The 13,454-nt window shown below is 51.3% G+C and overlaps 1 protein-coding gene across 4 annotated transcripts in view; it reads left to right on the top strand.

The window, feature by feature from the left end:
• RFX2 (regulatory factor X2) overlaps positions 1-13,454 on the top strand; it is an 88,959-nt gene that overhangs the window by 64,866 nt on the left and 10,639 nt on the right. For all 4 annotated transcript variants that reach the window (XM_070415928.1, XM_070415929.1, XM_070415926.1 and 1 more), the window contains 7 exons: positions 4,182-4,363; positions 5,306-5,425; positions 7,281-7,396; positions 9,134-9,252; positions 9,878-9,990; positions 10,399-10,553; positions 12,934-13,031. In XM_070415928.1, the coding sequence (XP_070272029.1) occupies positions 4,182-4,363; positions 5,306-5,425; positions 7,281-7,396; positions 9,134-9,252; positions 9,878-9,990; positions 10,399-10,553; positions 12,934-13,031 (903 nt within the window). The remainder of the gene's footprint in view (positions 1-4,181; positions 4,364-5,305; positions 5,426-7,280; positions 7,397-9,133; positions 9,253-9,877; positions 9,991-10,398; positions 10,554-12,933; positions 13,032-13,454) is intronic.

Here is a 13,454-nt window from a genome sequence, read left to right as displayed (position 1 = left end):
GCACAGGCGAGGCCAGCTGCTCCAGGCACACGTGATGAGGGTCTGCACTCCTCAGCCTCGGAGGCGAGTTACTAGAAGGAAAAGCAGCCTCACTGAGTTGTCTCAGGAAAAGCACAGAAGACCAGCAGGCCCTTCCCCAGTGCCCCCCCCCCCCCAGGCTAGGTGGGTCGTGGCCACCCTGTTGCCCATCACTGCTGGACAGTTGTCGCCTGTGGGCACAGCTGGGGAGGGAAATTCTTCAGTGAGTGCTGGGAGGGGAGGATACCTACCCCCACGCTGTCAGACTCCAAGCACACTGGTTAGAATGTGTGCAGAATGACAGTCTGCTCCAGGGACCATCTCTGTTCAGTGGGGACAGGCTTGCTTCAGCTGTCAAGCAGGCGTACATGGCCACATCACAGCCTGTGGGCCCGGCGCTAGGTCAGTCCTGGGGAGAGCCCTGTGAGGAAGGCAGGATGGGGCGCAGACCCCAGCAGGCAGCACGTGTGTCCATGGGAATTTTAAAATGTCTCGGGAAACGCATGCGCTGCTCGTCTGGCTGCAGGGCTGCTCCTGGCTTTCTAACACTTTTCTTTTGGAAGGCAGACTTTCCGGGGTGCTTCCAGCCAGTTTATATTCCTGAGTTGACTTCCAAGCAGGAAAATCTCCCCGTGTTTGTTTCCTCCCTGCTGATCTATGGTTGAGCCTCCTTCCATCAGGAGCTGTTAGCAGGAGCTGGGGCTTGGCAATTTGGAGTCAAAGGGAATAGACAGATCTTTCTAAAGAGTTGACTGTGCACGCTGAGTGAAGTCCCCTGGAGCTGTCCTTGCAGATGTGAGAGCGGGAGGAAGATGTAAAGAGATGGGCAGTGTGTCCTGTTGACACCTGTCATAGTCTCAGTTGGCTGAGCCTGCCCTCTGGCCACGGCTCAGTTGTCACCACGGCTGCCTACATCTAAGATCGCTTTAGTATTGGGCGACAAGGGCCACAATCCCCAATCCTTTGCCAGCCCAATCCAGAGCAGATGAGCATGGCTGTCACAGTGTCCCCCCAGCATCGGGGCTGTGGGAGCAAAAGGAACAAGAGCTTGGACTGCGAGGGCAGGAGCTCGGCGGTGTGAGAAAACCCGCCTACACAAACCAGTCTGCCCAGGAAGCCAGGGCAGAGGCTCACCTCTGAAACTACCACTGTTTTCTTCCCAGGCAGTGTCTTGGGGTGGGTGCGGGTGGTGATGCCTAGAGCCCAGGAAGGCTGGGCAGCATATTCCAGATCCAGCTGATGTCAGGGTCCCCCCAGAGCTTCCCATGCTGCCCTTGGGGGCTCAGACCTAGAGGTCTGCAGGTGAAGGAACCTTACAGCCTAATGTGGAAATCCCACAGGAAGGGGCCTCACGTGAGCGGTCTCTAACATTGGGGTGGCTGTGACTTGGTGGCATGAGAACAGGGATAGCTGTTTCAGAGGAAGGAGGTGATGAAGATGGTGCTGGGGATGAAGACACCACCCATTGGTGTCACCGCGGCCTCCCACTGACATGCCTGGCCTCAATCAAGGTCCCCCACAAAGAGCATTGGAGGTGCTGGGCTTCTCCCAGAACCACCACCCTACTGTCCCCCAGATCACTGTGTGAGAAGCTGCCCTCCTCCCCCCAACACTCACTGACTCAGGGACCCCACAACATGTTCACCAAGTCACTGTTATGGGGAGACAGCCACTGTCTACTAAAATGAACTCTTATTTCCAAACCCTGCTTTTATTAATTGTATTCAGATTATGTGACATTTTTGTTGTTAATCTTCATCAGATTATATTTTTTTCCCCATTGATTTTTAGAGAGAGTGGAAGGGAGGGGGAGAGAGAGAAACATCAATATGAGAGAGACACAGTTGGTTGCCTCCTGCACTTGCCCCAACCAGGGCCGAAGATCGAGCCTGCAACCCAAGTACTTAATGCTCTTGACTGGAATTAAACCCGAGACCCTTCAGTCCGAGGGCCATCTTTCCACTGAGTCAAACTGGCTAGGGCCTATATGACTTTTTAATTTAAAAAAAAAACCAACAACACAAATTGTCAATGATCCTTTAGCCTTTAGTTGATGGCCAACCGCAGGCCAGGATAATGACCAAGCTGTCACCTTTAGACTAAGATGGGACTTGACTAGAGTGGCAGCTTCATGGCATGGGTCCCTTGTCCAGAAGTTGTTCCAAATTATTGTGACATGCCTAGTAGTGGTCTTGACAGGACCATTATTCCTTCACTATTCCTGACTCACCCTCCCTGCCTTGCTGACCTCATCCCTGCTTCTGTGAGGACAGGTGGTTTTCCTGCAGAGCATCTGCCTGGACCCCTCTCCCAACTCCACATTTTAGTGTCCAGAGCTGAGTGGGCCCTGATACCCTCCTAACCCCTCCTCCTCTCACCATTGTCGCTGCTCACCAAGTACTTCCAGCGCTCATCCTTGCTTTCCGCCTCCTCCCGCACCTCACCTGATGCTCCTTGACGTCACCTTCAGAACAATCCACGATCAGACCGCTTCTCCCGTTTCCACCACTATGGCCACACACACACACACACACCATCTCTCCCGTGGATTGTTAAGCCAACCCTCGGCTCCCACGCCCTTCTCATGGCAGCTGCCAGAGTGATCCTACTAAAACCTAAGTCAGATCCTTGCACCTCTCTGCTCAGAAGCCTGCAGGGCCCCCATTGCCCTCCAAGTAGAAGCCAAGTTCATGGAAATGGCCTTGCAGGACCTCCCCATCCCTTCCCTGCTCTCAACTCCTCCCTCTCTCCTCCTTGCTCACTCTGCTCCAGCCACACAGACCTCCTCACTGTTCCTCCAACACCCAGGCACAGTTCTGCCTCAACAGGCCTTTGAATGGGCTGTTCCTTTGCCCGAGACTCTTCCCCAGTGGCTCCCTCCCTCAGCTTCTTCATGTCTTTACTCATTTGCCCCTCAAATCAGTTTCCTTTCGTGGTAACTTCTCAACGCAAAAGAGAGAGGAAGTGTAACCAACTGTTCTTTTGGAGAATGGTTTCAGTTCTCCATGTCGTCACTTGTACTTGGAGGAAGATAACTATGCATTTTTAATCTCATGATGACCTTGATGTCAGCTCAACAGAATCACCCAAACAGAGAAGTCTACTTTTAATTTAAATAACATGGGGTTGGGGAAAAGGAATCATATTTCCTGAGCCTTTCTCTAGTCTCCCCCGAAGTTCTCTTTCTAACCATTACCTTCGGTAATGGGCCAGGTATTAGCCTTCCTCCCTCAGGACCCCCGGTGCAGTGCCCCTTCCAGCCCACCACCCACACAGTATGCCCACCCTCTAGCCCAGGACCAGTGTCATCACGTGGCCCCTGCCCCATCCACCATCGTCATCAGTGGGGTTGTCTGGACAGAGGTGGCAGCTTAGATAGACCCCCCACCTCCCACAAGGATCCTGCCTCAGGCTGGTTCCTGTGCACATGGCTCCTGCCTGTCCCCAAAGCCCATGTGTGGTTAAGGCCTTTTGTACTCACATAGCAGAGTGGAAGCCAGAATCAAACTACAGCTTTGGGGGCATTGTGCTTGGGGCTCCCAGGTGGGCGTGTTGCCCTATGTGGGGACTTGCTTTCTACAAGGGCGGCTCCTGCCCGTCCAACACTAGCGACCTTTGGGGGCAGCAACTTCAACTTTCCATTCTTTTTCCTGCCTTGGCCTGAGCACAAAGTCCTCCACATGAGCCTCATAGGTATCTCACTCGGTTTCTGTCTGCTCCGCTCGGTCAGGACCTGCAGGAGATATTAGTCATTCTCCATGGACAGCTGGCCGGTGCAGGGCATGGTGCTCACGGGCCCCTGAGTTTTCTTGAATCTGCCTCTTTCTCGTCATCAGAATTGATCTTCGTTCCTGTGGGTTTAGGAGACATTTGGTGTTTAAGCAGCATCGGGGGCGTGTGCATGTTTAAATGATTATAAGGACAAATTGTACGAGGTCTCCATCCATGTATATTTTTCTCAATTAAGTCAAGCAGAATGAAAATTGAAGGAATAAAGAAGCAGGTAAAAAGAAGCTACTAAGTAACGTGCCCAGAATCTTTTGCACCCAAATCCATGACAGTAGCAATGAATTTCCTCACCATGTGAAGTGAAGGGAAAGCATGTGGTTAGCATTTTGGTGTTAGGGGGAATCTGACAGTCAGGACTGTGTCTCTTTCTCCAGCTCCAGTGGCTGTTAGATAACTACGAAACCGCTGAAGGCGTCAGTCTCCCCCGAAGTTCTCTTTATAACCATTACCTTCGGCACTGCCAGGAGCACAAGCTGGACCCTGTGAATGCCGCCTCCTTTGGGAAACTGATTCGCTCCGTGTTTATGGGCCTGAGGACGCGGCGGCTGGGTACCAGGTGGGTAGAAGGGGGTGTCTGACAGCCCGCACACCCACCCGTTCTTCCTCTTTCTTTATGTAGAAATCAAGCTTTTGGAGAACATGGGGCTTCCTCCTCCTGACTGACACTTCCTCCCACACTTCCTGACTGACATGCCTCTGGGTGGACTTGGAGCTGCCCCAAATTGGCGGCAGCATTGGCCTGGCCAGGGCCAAGGTGCCGGCAGTGGTTCAGTTCTCTTCAGATGACAGGACGCAGGGGTTCCCTTCAGCTCTCTCTTTGTTTGAAATTTTCCATAATAATAGGTTTTTTTTAAAGCTGCCTCGGGATTATCTAATAGAGTTGGATTTACTATTTCTTGATGCTTTTCACTGTACTTGGACCAACCTACCATGGCCTGCCCTTGGCCTATATCTTCCAGGGAACCTCATGTGTCATAAACTTCACCAGACAATAATGCAAACACCCCTCTCACTAGAAAAAAAAAGTGGCCACAGTCTCCTTAAAGTGAGTGGCCTAGAGATCATGTGGCCATGATCAGTGACAGGCCTAGCACTTGCTTTCAGTGAAGTTGTATAGAAGTGGGTGGCAGGGAGCATTCATGCCCTCTCAGAAGCCGGCATCCTGGCCAAGAGAACGGGCAAGTCTTCTCTTGTCCTCTGCCACTTTGATCCTTGACAGAGAATATCTTTACAGAATATAGCCACAGAACTGGTTTTCTGACTGCAGGACTTCTCAGAGCCTTTATCATACTAAAATACAAGAGGGGAGTCTCCCAGAAGGGGAGGTAGTGTGCAGAATTTTCTAAACCTCTCTAGCCATGGGACAGCTTGTAAGCATTTCCCATAAGGTCCAGAAAACACTGAACCCAAGGGCCCAAAGTGCAGGTGCCAAAACAGAGCACCTCCTGTCCTTTAGGACATCTGCAGGGAGAGCTGACCCTGGGTATTTGGTTTCTAGGGGCAACTCAAAGTATCATTACTATGGGATCCGTCTAAAGCCGGACTCGCCCCTGAACCGGCTGCAGGAGGACACCCAGTACATGGCCATGCGGCAGCAGCCTGTACATCAGAAACCGAGGTGAGTTACTGGGTTGAGGCTGGCCTGAGGAAGGGGACAGGGCCTGGATTTTTTCTAGGGAGGATGTTTCTCAAACATTAAATACATTCGTATGAGGGGACTCCCATTCTGCAGTGGAGAAAACAAACTCATTAACCTCAGTCTCCAGTGTCCTGGGAGAGCCAAGGCATTCACCTCCACTGACATGAAGGGAGGCCAGCAGGACTTGGGGCTGAGGATGCAACCTCAAGCTAACAGAACTTATGAAGCATACTCTTTAAAAAAAAAAAAAAAATAGACATTATTTTTTAGAGTGGTGTTAGATCACAGCAAAATTGAGTGAAAGATACATATACTCCCTGCCTCACACGCACAGCCTCCCCACTATCCACATCCCCCGACAGTGGCGCCTTTGTTTCAGTCGGTGACCCCAATAAAGTTCCAATCGATGACCCCAATAAATCGATGACTCCAACAGCAGATGAATGGATCATTAAGATGTAATATATATATATATATATATATATATATATATGCAATAGAATAGGATTCAGCCGTAAAGAGGAAGGACATCTGACACATAACAATAGGGATGAACCTGGAGGACATTATACTCAGTGAGTGAAGCCAGACACAAAAGGACAAATATTGTAGGAGGTCCAGACATAGAAGGTCCCTAGAAGAGTCAGAGTCATAGAGACAGAAAGGAGATGGTGGGAGCCAGGGGCTGGGGAAGGGCAGGGATGGGTTAGTGTTTAATAGGGACATAGTTTTAGTTTAGGAAGATAGAAATTTCTGGAGGGGGATGGTGGTGATGGTTGTACAACTATGTGAATGTACTTAATGTCACTGAGCTATACACTTAAAAATTAAGGTGGTACATTTTTGTTATGTATATTTGACTGCCTCTAGTTATTTTAAAACTAGAGACCCGGTGCATGAAATTCGTACATGGTGGGGGGTGGAAGCTCCCTCAGCCCAGCCTGCATCCTCTCACAATCCAGGACCCCCTGTGGGATTGGGCCTAAACCAGCAGTCGGATATCCCTCTCACAGGCCGGGACCACTGGCTCCTAACTGCTCACCTGCCTGCCTGATCACCCCTAACCCCTCTGCCTGCCTGCCTGATTGCCCCTAACCACTCACCTGCCTGCCTGATCGCCCCTAACTGCCTCTGCCTGCCTGCCTGATCTCCCCTAACCCCTCTGCCTTTCTGCCTGATTGCCCCTAATCGCTCACCTGCCTGCCTGATTGACCCTAACCACTCACCTGCCTGCCTGATCGCCCCTAACCCCTCTGCCTGCCTGCCTGATCACCCCTAACTGCCTCTGCTTGCCTGCCTGATTGCCCCTAACCACTCACCTGCCTGCCTGATCACCCCTAACTGCCTCTGCCTGCCTGATCACCCCTAACCACTCTGCCTGCCTGCCTCATCGCTCCTAACCACTCTGCCTGCCTGCCTGCCTCATCGCTCCTAACCACTCTGCCTGCCTCATCACCCCTAACCACTCTGCCTGCCTGCCTCATCACCCCTAACCATTCTGCCTGCCTGCCTCATCGCTCCTAACCACTCTGCCTGCCTGCCTGCCTCATCACCTCTAACTGCCTCTGCCTGCCTCATCACCCCTAACCACTCTGCCTGCCTGCCTCATCGCTCCTAACCGCCTCTGCCTCAGCCCCCGCCGCCGCAGCTTTGTCCGGAATGACGTCCAGAAGGTCGTTTGGCTGTCCGGTCTGATTAGCATATTACACTTTTATTATTATAGATTACACACACACACATACACCAACTGTACCCTCTTCAGCCCTGTGCTCCTCAGGCCCTTTCTAGGCAGTGTTGCTGGGGCCTCATGGTGGCACGTGTGTGTTCTACCCAGGTACCGGCCAGTCCAGAAGTCGGACAGTCCTGGGGACAATGGCTCGCACAGCAGCCTACACAGCACGCCAGAGCAGGCCATGGCCGCCCAGAGCCAGCACCACCAGCAATACATAGGTGAGCAGGGACACCCCCACCCTGGGTGCAGGGCCTGCTGTGAAAGCTCCGGATCTCCTCAGCACTTCTGGGTGCTTGTGGGTTTCGGCACCAGCAGCATCTACAGGGGTGCATTAAACAGTTTTCTTGTGTGACACATTTTCTTTTTTATAAATTTCTCTTTATTTGAGAGAGATACATTGATTTTGTTGTTGTTGTTTCACTTATTCATTGGTTGATTATTGTATGTACCCTGACTAGGGATCAAACTCCCAAGCTTGGCATATCTGGACAACGTTCCAGCCAACTGAGCTACCCAGCAGAGCCTGACACCTTTTTTGTTACATAGAAAGTTTTAGATAAACTTTGTTGTGTCATCCCTGAGATTTTAGAACAATCAGCATATATCCCCAAAATTAATGTATAAAATGACCATCAAATAAATAAATAAATAGCCCTGGCCAGTGTGGCTCAGTGCTTAGAACATCGGCCTGTGCACCAGAGGGTCGAGGGTTCAATTCCCGGTCAAGGGACTGTACCTGGATTGCAGGTTTGATCCCCGGACCCAGTGGGGGCATGTGTGGGAGGCAACCAATCTCAGATTGATGTTTCTCTCTCTCTCTCTCTTCCTCTCTCCCTCCCCTCACCCTCCCTTTTACTCTCTCTAAAAAAAAAAAAAAAAAAAAAAAAAAATCAATGGAAAAAATATCCTCGGGTGAGGATTAACAAAAAAAACCTACATAAAATTAAATGCCCGTCAGAAAGAAGACTAGATGTCCTATTTTATTTTAGTTTTTAATCCTCACATGAGGATATGTTTGTTTGTTTATTGATTTTAGAGGGGGTGGGGAGAGAGAAAGAGAAACATTGATGTGAGAGAGAAACATTGATCAGTTGCTGACCAGGGATTGAATCTGCAACCTGGATATGTGCCCTGACCAGGGATCGAACTTGAGACCTTTCGGTGTACAGGATGATACTCCAACTAGCCGAGCCACACCGGCCGAGCTAGATGTCCTATTGTAAAACCTGTTGGCTCAGGGCAGCAGCAGGATTTGGCTGTCCTCCTGGGTTCTCTTCCTTGCTTAACTGGATGCTCAAGACCCCTGAAAAACTGGATTTCTCCCCTCCCGGTGCCCTCACAAAGGGCTGCCTGGCCCTCTTCCCTGGGAACTGTGGGAGAGACCGTTTCCCCACCCACCCACCCACCCAGTGGCCCCACTGCTTTCTTGGGATTGCATCCTAAGAGCCTGCCACCGGGACATGCCCAGGGAGGGTCACTGGGATCAGTATCAAGCATACACACACTGAGACATCAGTGGCCTGGTGTATTTTTAATGTATTTCTTGAGCCTGGACAGAGCCCTCCCGTGTTGGGTCTTCTAGAGAGGTTGTCATGCCCGGGATCACCACAGGGCCAGCCTTGTCCCCAGAGGCACTGCTCTGGCCGGCTCCCCTGTTGGGGAGATGAGAACACTGACTGTGTCTGGGCCCTGGCGCAATGCTTTGCCTTGTCTCAGCATATTTCATGTTGGTGGGAGGTGATGCTGCTGTCCCCACACTGTACCTGAGAAAACTGAAGCGTACAAAGCTGTGTAACTGCTCAGGGAAGCCAGGATGCCGCCCCGGGTTGTCAGGAGGTCACCACCACTTCTGGATAGCATCCCCCAGCACACGGGACGCCCAGCCCGGCTTTGGCTCATGGACCTTCTGCAGGTCTGCTGATGACCCCGTTTCCGTCCTCCCCCCCACCCCCCAGATGTCTCCCACGTCTTCCCGGAGTTCCCAGCACCTGACCTGGGCAGCGTCTTGCTGCAGGAGAGCATCACGCTTCAAGACGTCAAGGCCCTGCAGCTGGCCTATCGGCGGCACTGTGAGGTGACTGCCCCCTCCAGGTGGCCCCCAGGAAGAGCCCACACCTGGGCTGTGGGGATTCAGTGGGAACCTCGGTGCCCCCAGGGCCTGGGTGCAGAGCCCAGTGTGCCTCCCCAGGACTACCAAATCCTCTGACATCCCCAGGTGTCCCTGACAACACAGAGGACCCAGAGCAGCCCCTGCCCCCTCTAGCCAAGGAGCAGATAGAATCTTTGCCCCCTGGACAGCGCCCCTTTGTCCATTTCCATCTCCACTGTGGTCTCTCTCTGATTTCAAAAGATCCCCTCCCCCACAGCCTGAATCACCACTGACTGCTTAGAATGTCCTGATGACATGTGATCCACACCCTTTTTTAAAATATATATATATATATATTTTTTTTTTAAATTGATTTCAGAGAGGAAGGGAGAGATAGAAACATCAATGGTAATCTTTGATTGGCTGCCTCCTGCACACCCCCTACTGGGGATGGAGCCTGCAACCTGGGCATGTGCCCTTGACCAGAATCAAGCCTGGACCTTTCAGTCCACAAGCCGATGCTCTATTCACTGAGCCAAACCAGCTGGAGTGACCCACACACTTTTGAACAGCCACATTCATGCGTCTAACGGGCCAATTTTACTTCCAGGCAACTTTAGATGTTGTGATGAACCTCCAGTTCCACTACATTGAGAAGCTGTGGCTTTCCTTCTGGAATGCTAAAGCCTCCTCCAGCGACGGCCCTGCCTCTCTACCAGCCAGGTATTGTGGTTGTTCCCCCAGACAGGCGCGATGACACCCACACTGTGACCCACAGATAAATGCGTCTACTTTCCAAGAATTGGCACTCCCCCCATAATTACATGTTGTTTTTATACTTCTGACGGTTGATTTGTAATTTGCCCTCAGAAAGGCTTCTGGGGCTTCTGGGCTTCTGGGTCTCTGATGTCCCCAAAGGAGTTCTAGACTGTGATATATCTGCTGATATTGCCCATTCACTTGTTTCAAGTGAGTGTTTTATTGGTGACCATATGCCATCCCAAAGAGAAGTCAGCAGTAGCCACAGTGGGAAATGTCATTATCTCAGCCATAGGCGGGGGGTGGACAGCATGACCTGCGTGGGGTGGTCTCCAGGCCTTGGCTTACCTCGTCTCCCCCATCCCCCCACAGTGATGAGATTCCCGAAGCCACCATCCTCCCGAAGGACAAGCTGGTGTCTCTGTGTAAATGTGACCCCATCCTTAAGTGGATGAGGAACTGTGACCACATCCTCTACCAGGCCCTGGTGGAGGTCCTCATCCCCGACGTGCTGCGGCCAGTACCCAGTAAGCAGCTTGCTCACCTGCCTCTCTCCTTTCTCCCCTGCCCCCCTGTAGCCCCTTTGTCAGGTCCAGCTCAGACTGGGACACTGAGAATCCAGTGAGAGCAGCGGCTTGGTCACCCTGGAAAGATGCTCACTCCTGCCTGCATGTTTTCCTTGTCATTGACCTGGGGAGAGGAGGGAGGGCCTTATGGCTCTGGTGAGGGCTGCCCACTCTCAGGTCCCTGCCCACCTAGTCTGGGCTGGGCTTAGGGCTTCATGCTACTGCCCAACGCTGTGGGCTTCTGGGTCTCTGATGTCCCCAAAGGAGTTCTAGACTGTGGGGCCCAAGTCTCAGGACATGCATACCCCTCCAGGCTGCTGCATTTGCTGAAAGCCCTAGGGATAGTCTGAATCCGGTTTTATCCCAATTCCCCCAAGTTGATATGAGGCTGAGCTCAGCTTCCTCCCAAACCTGTGATTCTTTAGCACCAAAAGGTGGATTCTATAGAATTTTCTCCAGATTCCAGCATCCTTAATTTAGGAAAGGAGAAAAAATGAAATCATGGGCCTCGCTGGCTGCATCCATTAGGGCTGACATGGACCTTCCCAGGGAACTGCCTGGGAACTGCCTGCCAGGCCTCTGGTGGTGGTGGTAACTCCCACCACCAGGGGGCACTGTTGTGCCAGCCCCTGACTTCCAGACTTTCCTGTGGGCTCCAGCATCATCCCAAGTGAAGGGTGAGCAAGGTGGGTACCTGAGGCCTCATTGTTTTTTGTTGTTGTTTTTTTTAATCCTCACCAGAGGATATTTTCCCCATTGCTTTTTCAGAGAGAGAGGAAGGGAAAAGGGGGGGGGGGGGGCGGAGAGAGAAAGAGAGAGAGAGAGCAGAGATGTGAGAGAGAGACAGACTGGTTGCCTCCTACATGCACTCTGACCAGCAGTGGGGAGTGAACCTGCCACTCAGGTACATGTCCTTGACCGGTAATTGAACCCACAACCCTTTGGTGTGCAGGCCAATGCTCTAACCACTTAGCATACTGGCCAAGGCTGAGGCCTTGCTCTTTTTTTTTTTTTTATTGATTAAGGTATTACATATGTGTTCATATCCCCTCTTTACCCCACCCCCCACCCCCCTGCTCCTGCCCTCATCCCCTTGGTGTCTGTGTCCATTGGTTAGGCTTATATGCATGCATATAAGTCATTTGGTTGATCTCTCCCCCTTACTCCCACCCTCCCCTACCTTCCCTCTGAAGTTTGACATTCTGATCAATGCTTCTCTGTCTCTGGATCTGTTTTTGTTCATCAGTTTATGTTATTATATTCCATAAATGAATGAGATCATGTGATATTTATCTTTCTCCTACTGACTTATTTGGCTTAGCATAATGCTCTCCAGGCCCATCCATGCTGTTGCGAATGGTAGGAGTTCCTTCCTTTTTACAGCAGCGTAGTATTCCATTGTGTAGATGTAACACAGTTTTTTAATCCACTCATCTGCTGATAGGCACTGAGGCTGTTTCCGAATCTTAGCTATGGTGAATTGTGCTGCTATGAACTAGGGGTGCATATATCCTTTCTGATTGGTGTTTCTAGTTTCTTGGGATATATTCCTAGAAGTGGGATCACTGGGTCAAACGGGAGGCCTCGCTCTTAATGCCTCCAGCAGACACCACAGGTTACACTTGGCAGGTGACCTGTGCACATTTGTGTCAGTGCTTGGAAACCCCCGGTCTTTCTTGCACTGCTGCTTTTGTGCCAGAAAATGGGAACCAGCATAATGATTGCATTTATCCTATGGCCTTGCCTGCCCAACAGCTGTTGAGTATAGTGTGCATTAAGTCTATATTAAGGTTTAAATTAGGGGTAGATTTGCTTTTACATTGGGGGATTTTTTATTTTTAGAGTCTTATTATTTCCTTCTTACTGTAACCCATCTCAAAGTCAACTTAGAAGTTGATAGGATATATTTACATGCATGTGTATCAGGGTCTCAGTTTCAGCACTGCTGACACTGGGGCCAGGTCACTCTCTGTGGTCATCCTGGGCACTGTGGGGTGTTGAGCAGCATCCCTAGCCCCCACACGCTCAAGGCCAGGAGCACTCCCAGTCATGAGAACCACATATGTCCCCCAGGGGGCAGGGTCACCCTAGGTGCAAACCCCTAGTGTACACAGATAGGTGAACAGAGATGAACGGTCTGGACAGGCCCTAACTCTTACTCCAGGCTCCCCTCACTAAGTGTCCCAAATTATCCCCCATGCCTGTGCTACTCCCTTGCTCTCTTTTCCTCTGTGTTGCTTTTCAGTGGTAACTTTCATTACATTTGCATCTTACTCATGGCTGATCCTGAGGGGCGAGGCTCTGCCTTTCTCACTGTTAATATTGTGTTTCGATCTCCCAGGCACCTTGACACAGGCCATTCGTAACTTTGCCAAGAGCTTGGAAGGCTGGTTGACGAATGCCATGAGTGACTTCCCACAACAGGTTATCCAGACTAAGGTAACTCCTGGGAATGGGTCTGGGCCTTCAGACCACACTGGTGACCAGAAGCAGAGGCCACAGGCCTGGGGACCCCTTGGGCCCAGCTGTGCTGTAAAGGGAGGGGGCCGGGAGTAGCTCAGAGGAGGGGGCTCCTCTCCCTCTGCTCTGGGAGAACTTGACTGCTGGGCCCCAGGGAGAGCCGATCGCTCCTATGTGTCCTGAGGATCAGTAGTCCCTTCAGGAAGTCCTGAAGATGCTGCTGATGTAGGATAGGTAGTGGCAGGGAGGGCTTGACGGTAGATGCCATTTGATGTGGCACATTTGGGTCAGCTCACAACAGGTTGAATATTTCTATGCTCATGAAAAGACAGAATTTAATCTCCTTGCTGTATCCTTATTACGTTAGTCTTGGCCACAAATCAGAATTTAAGTGTGGAGATT

Source organism: Myotis yumanensis, unplaced genomic scaffold, assembly GCF_028538775.1.
Source record: "Myotis yumanensis isolate MYYU_CA2020_CCGP unplaced genomic scaffold, mMyoYum1.0.hap1 SCAF_5, whole genome shotgun sequence".
NCBI classification, from domain to species: domain Eukaryota; kingdom Metazoa; phylum Chordata; class Mammalia; order Chiroptera; family Vespertilionidae; genus Myotis; species Myotis yumanensis.
This window is presented reverse-complemented; position numbering and strand designations above follow the sequence as displayed.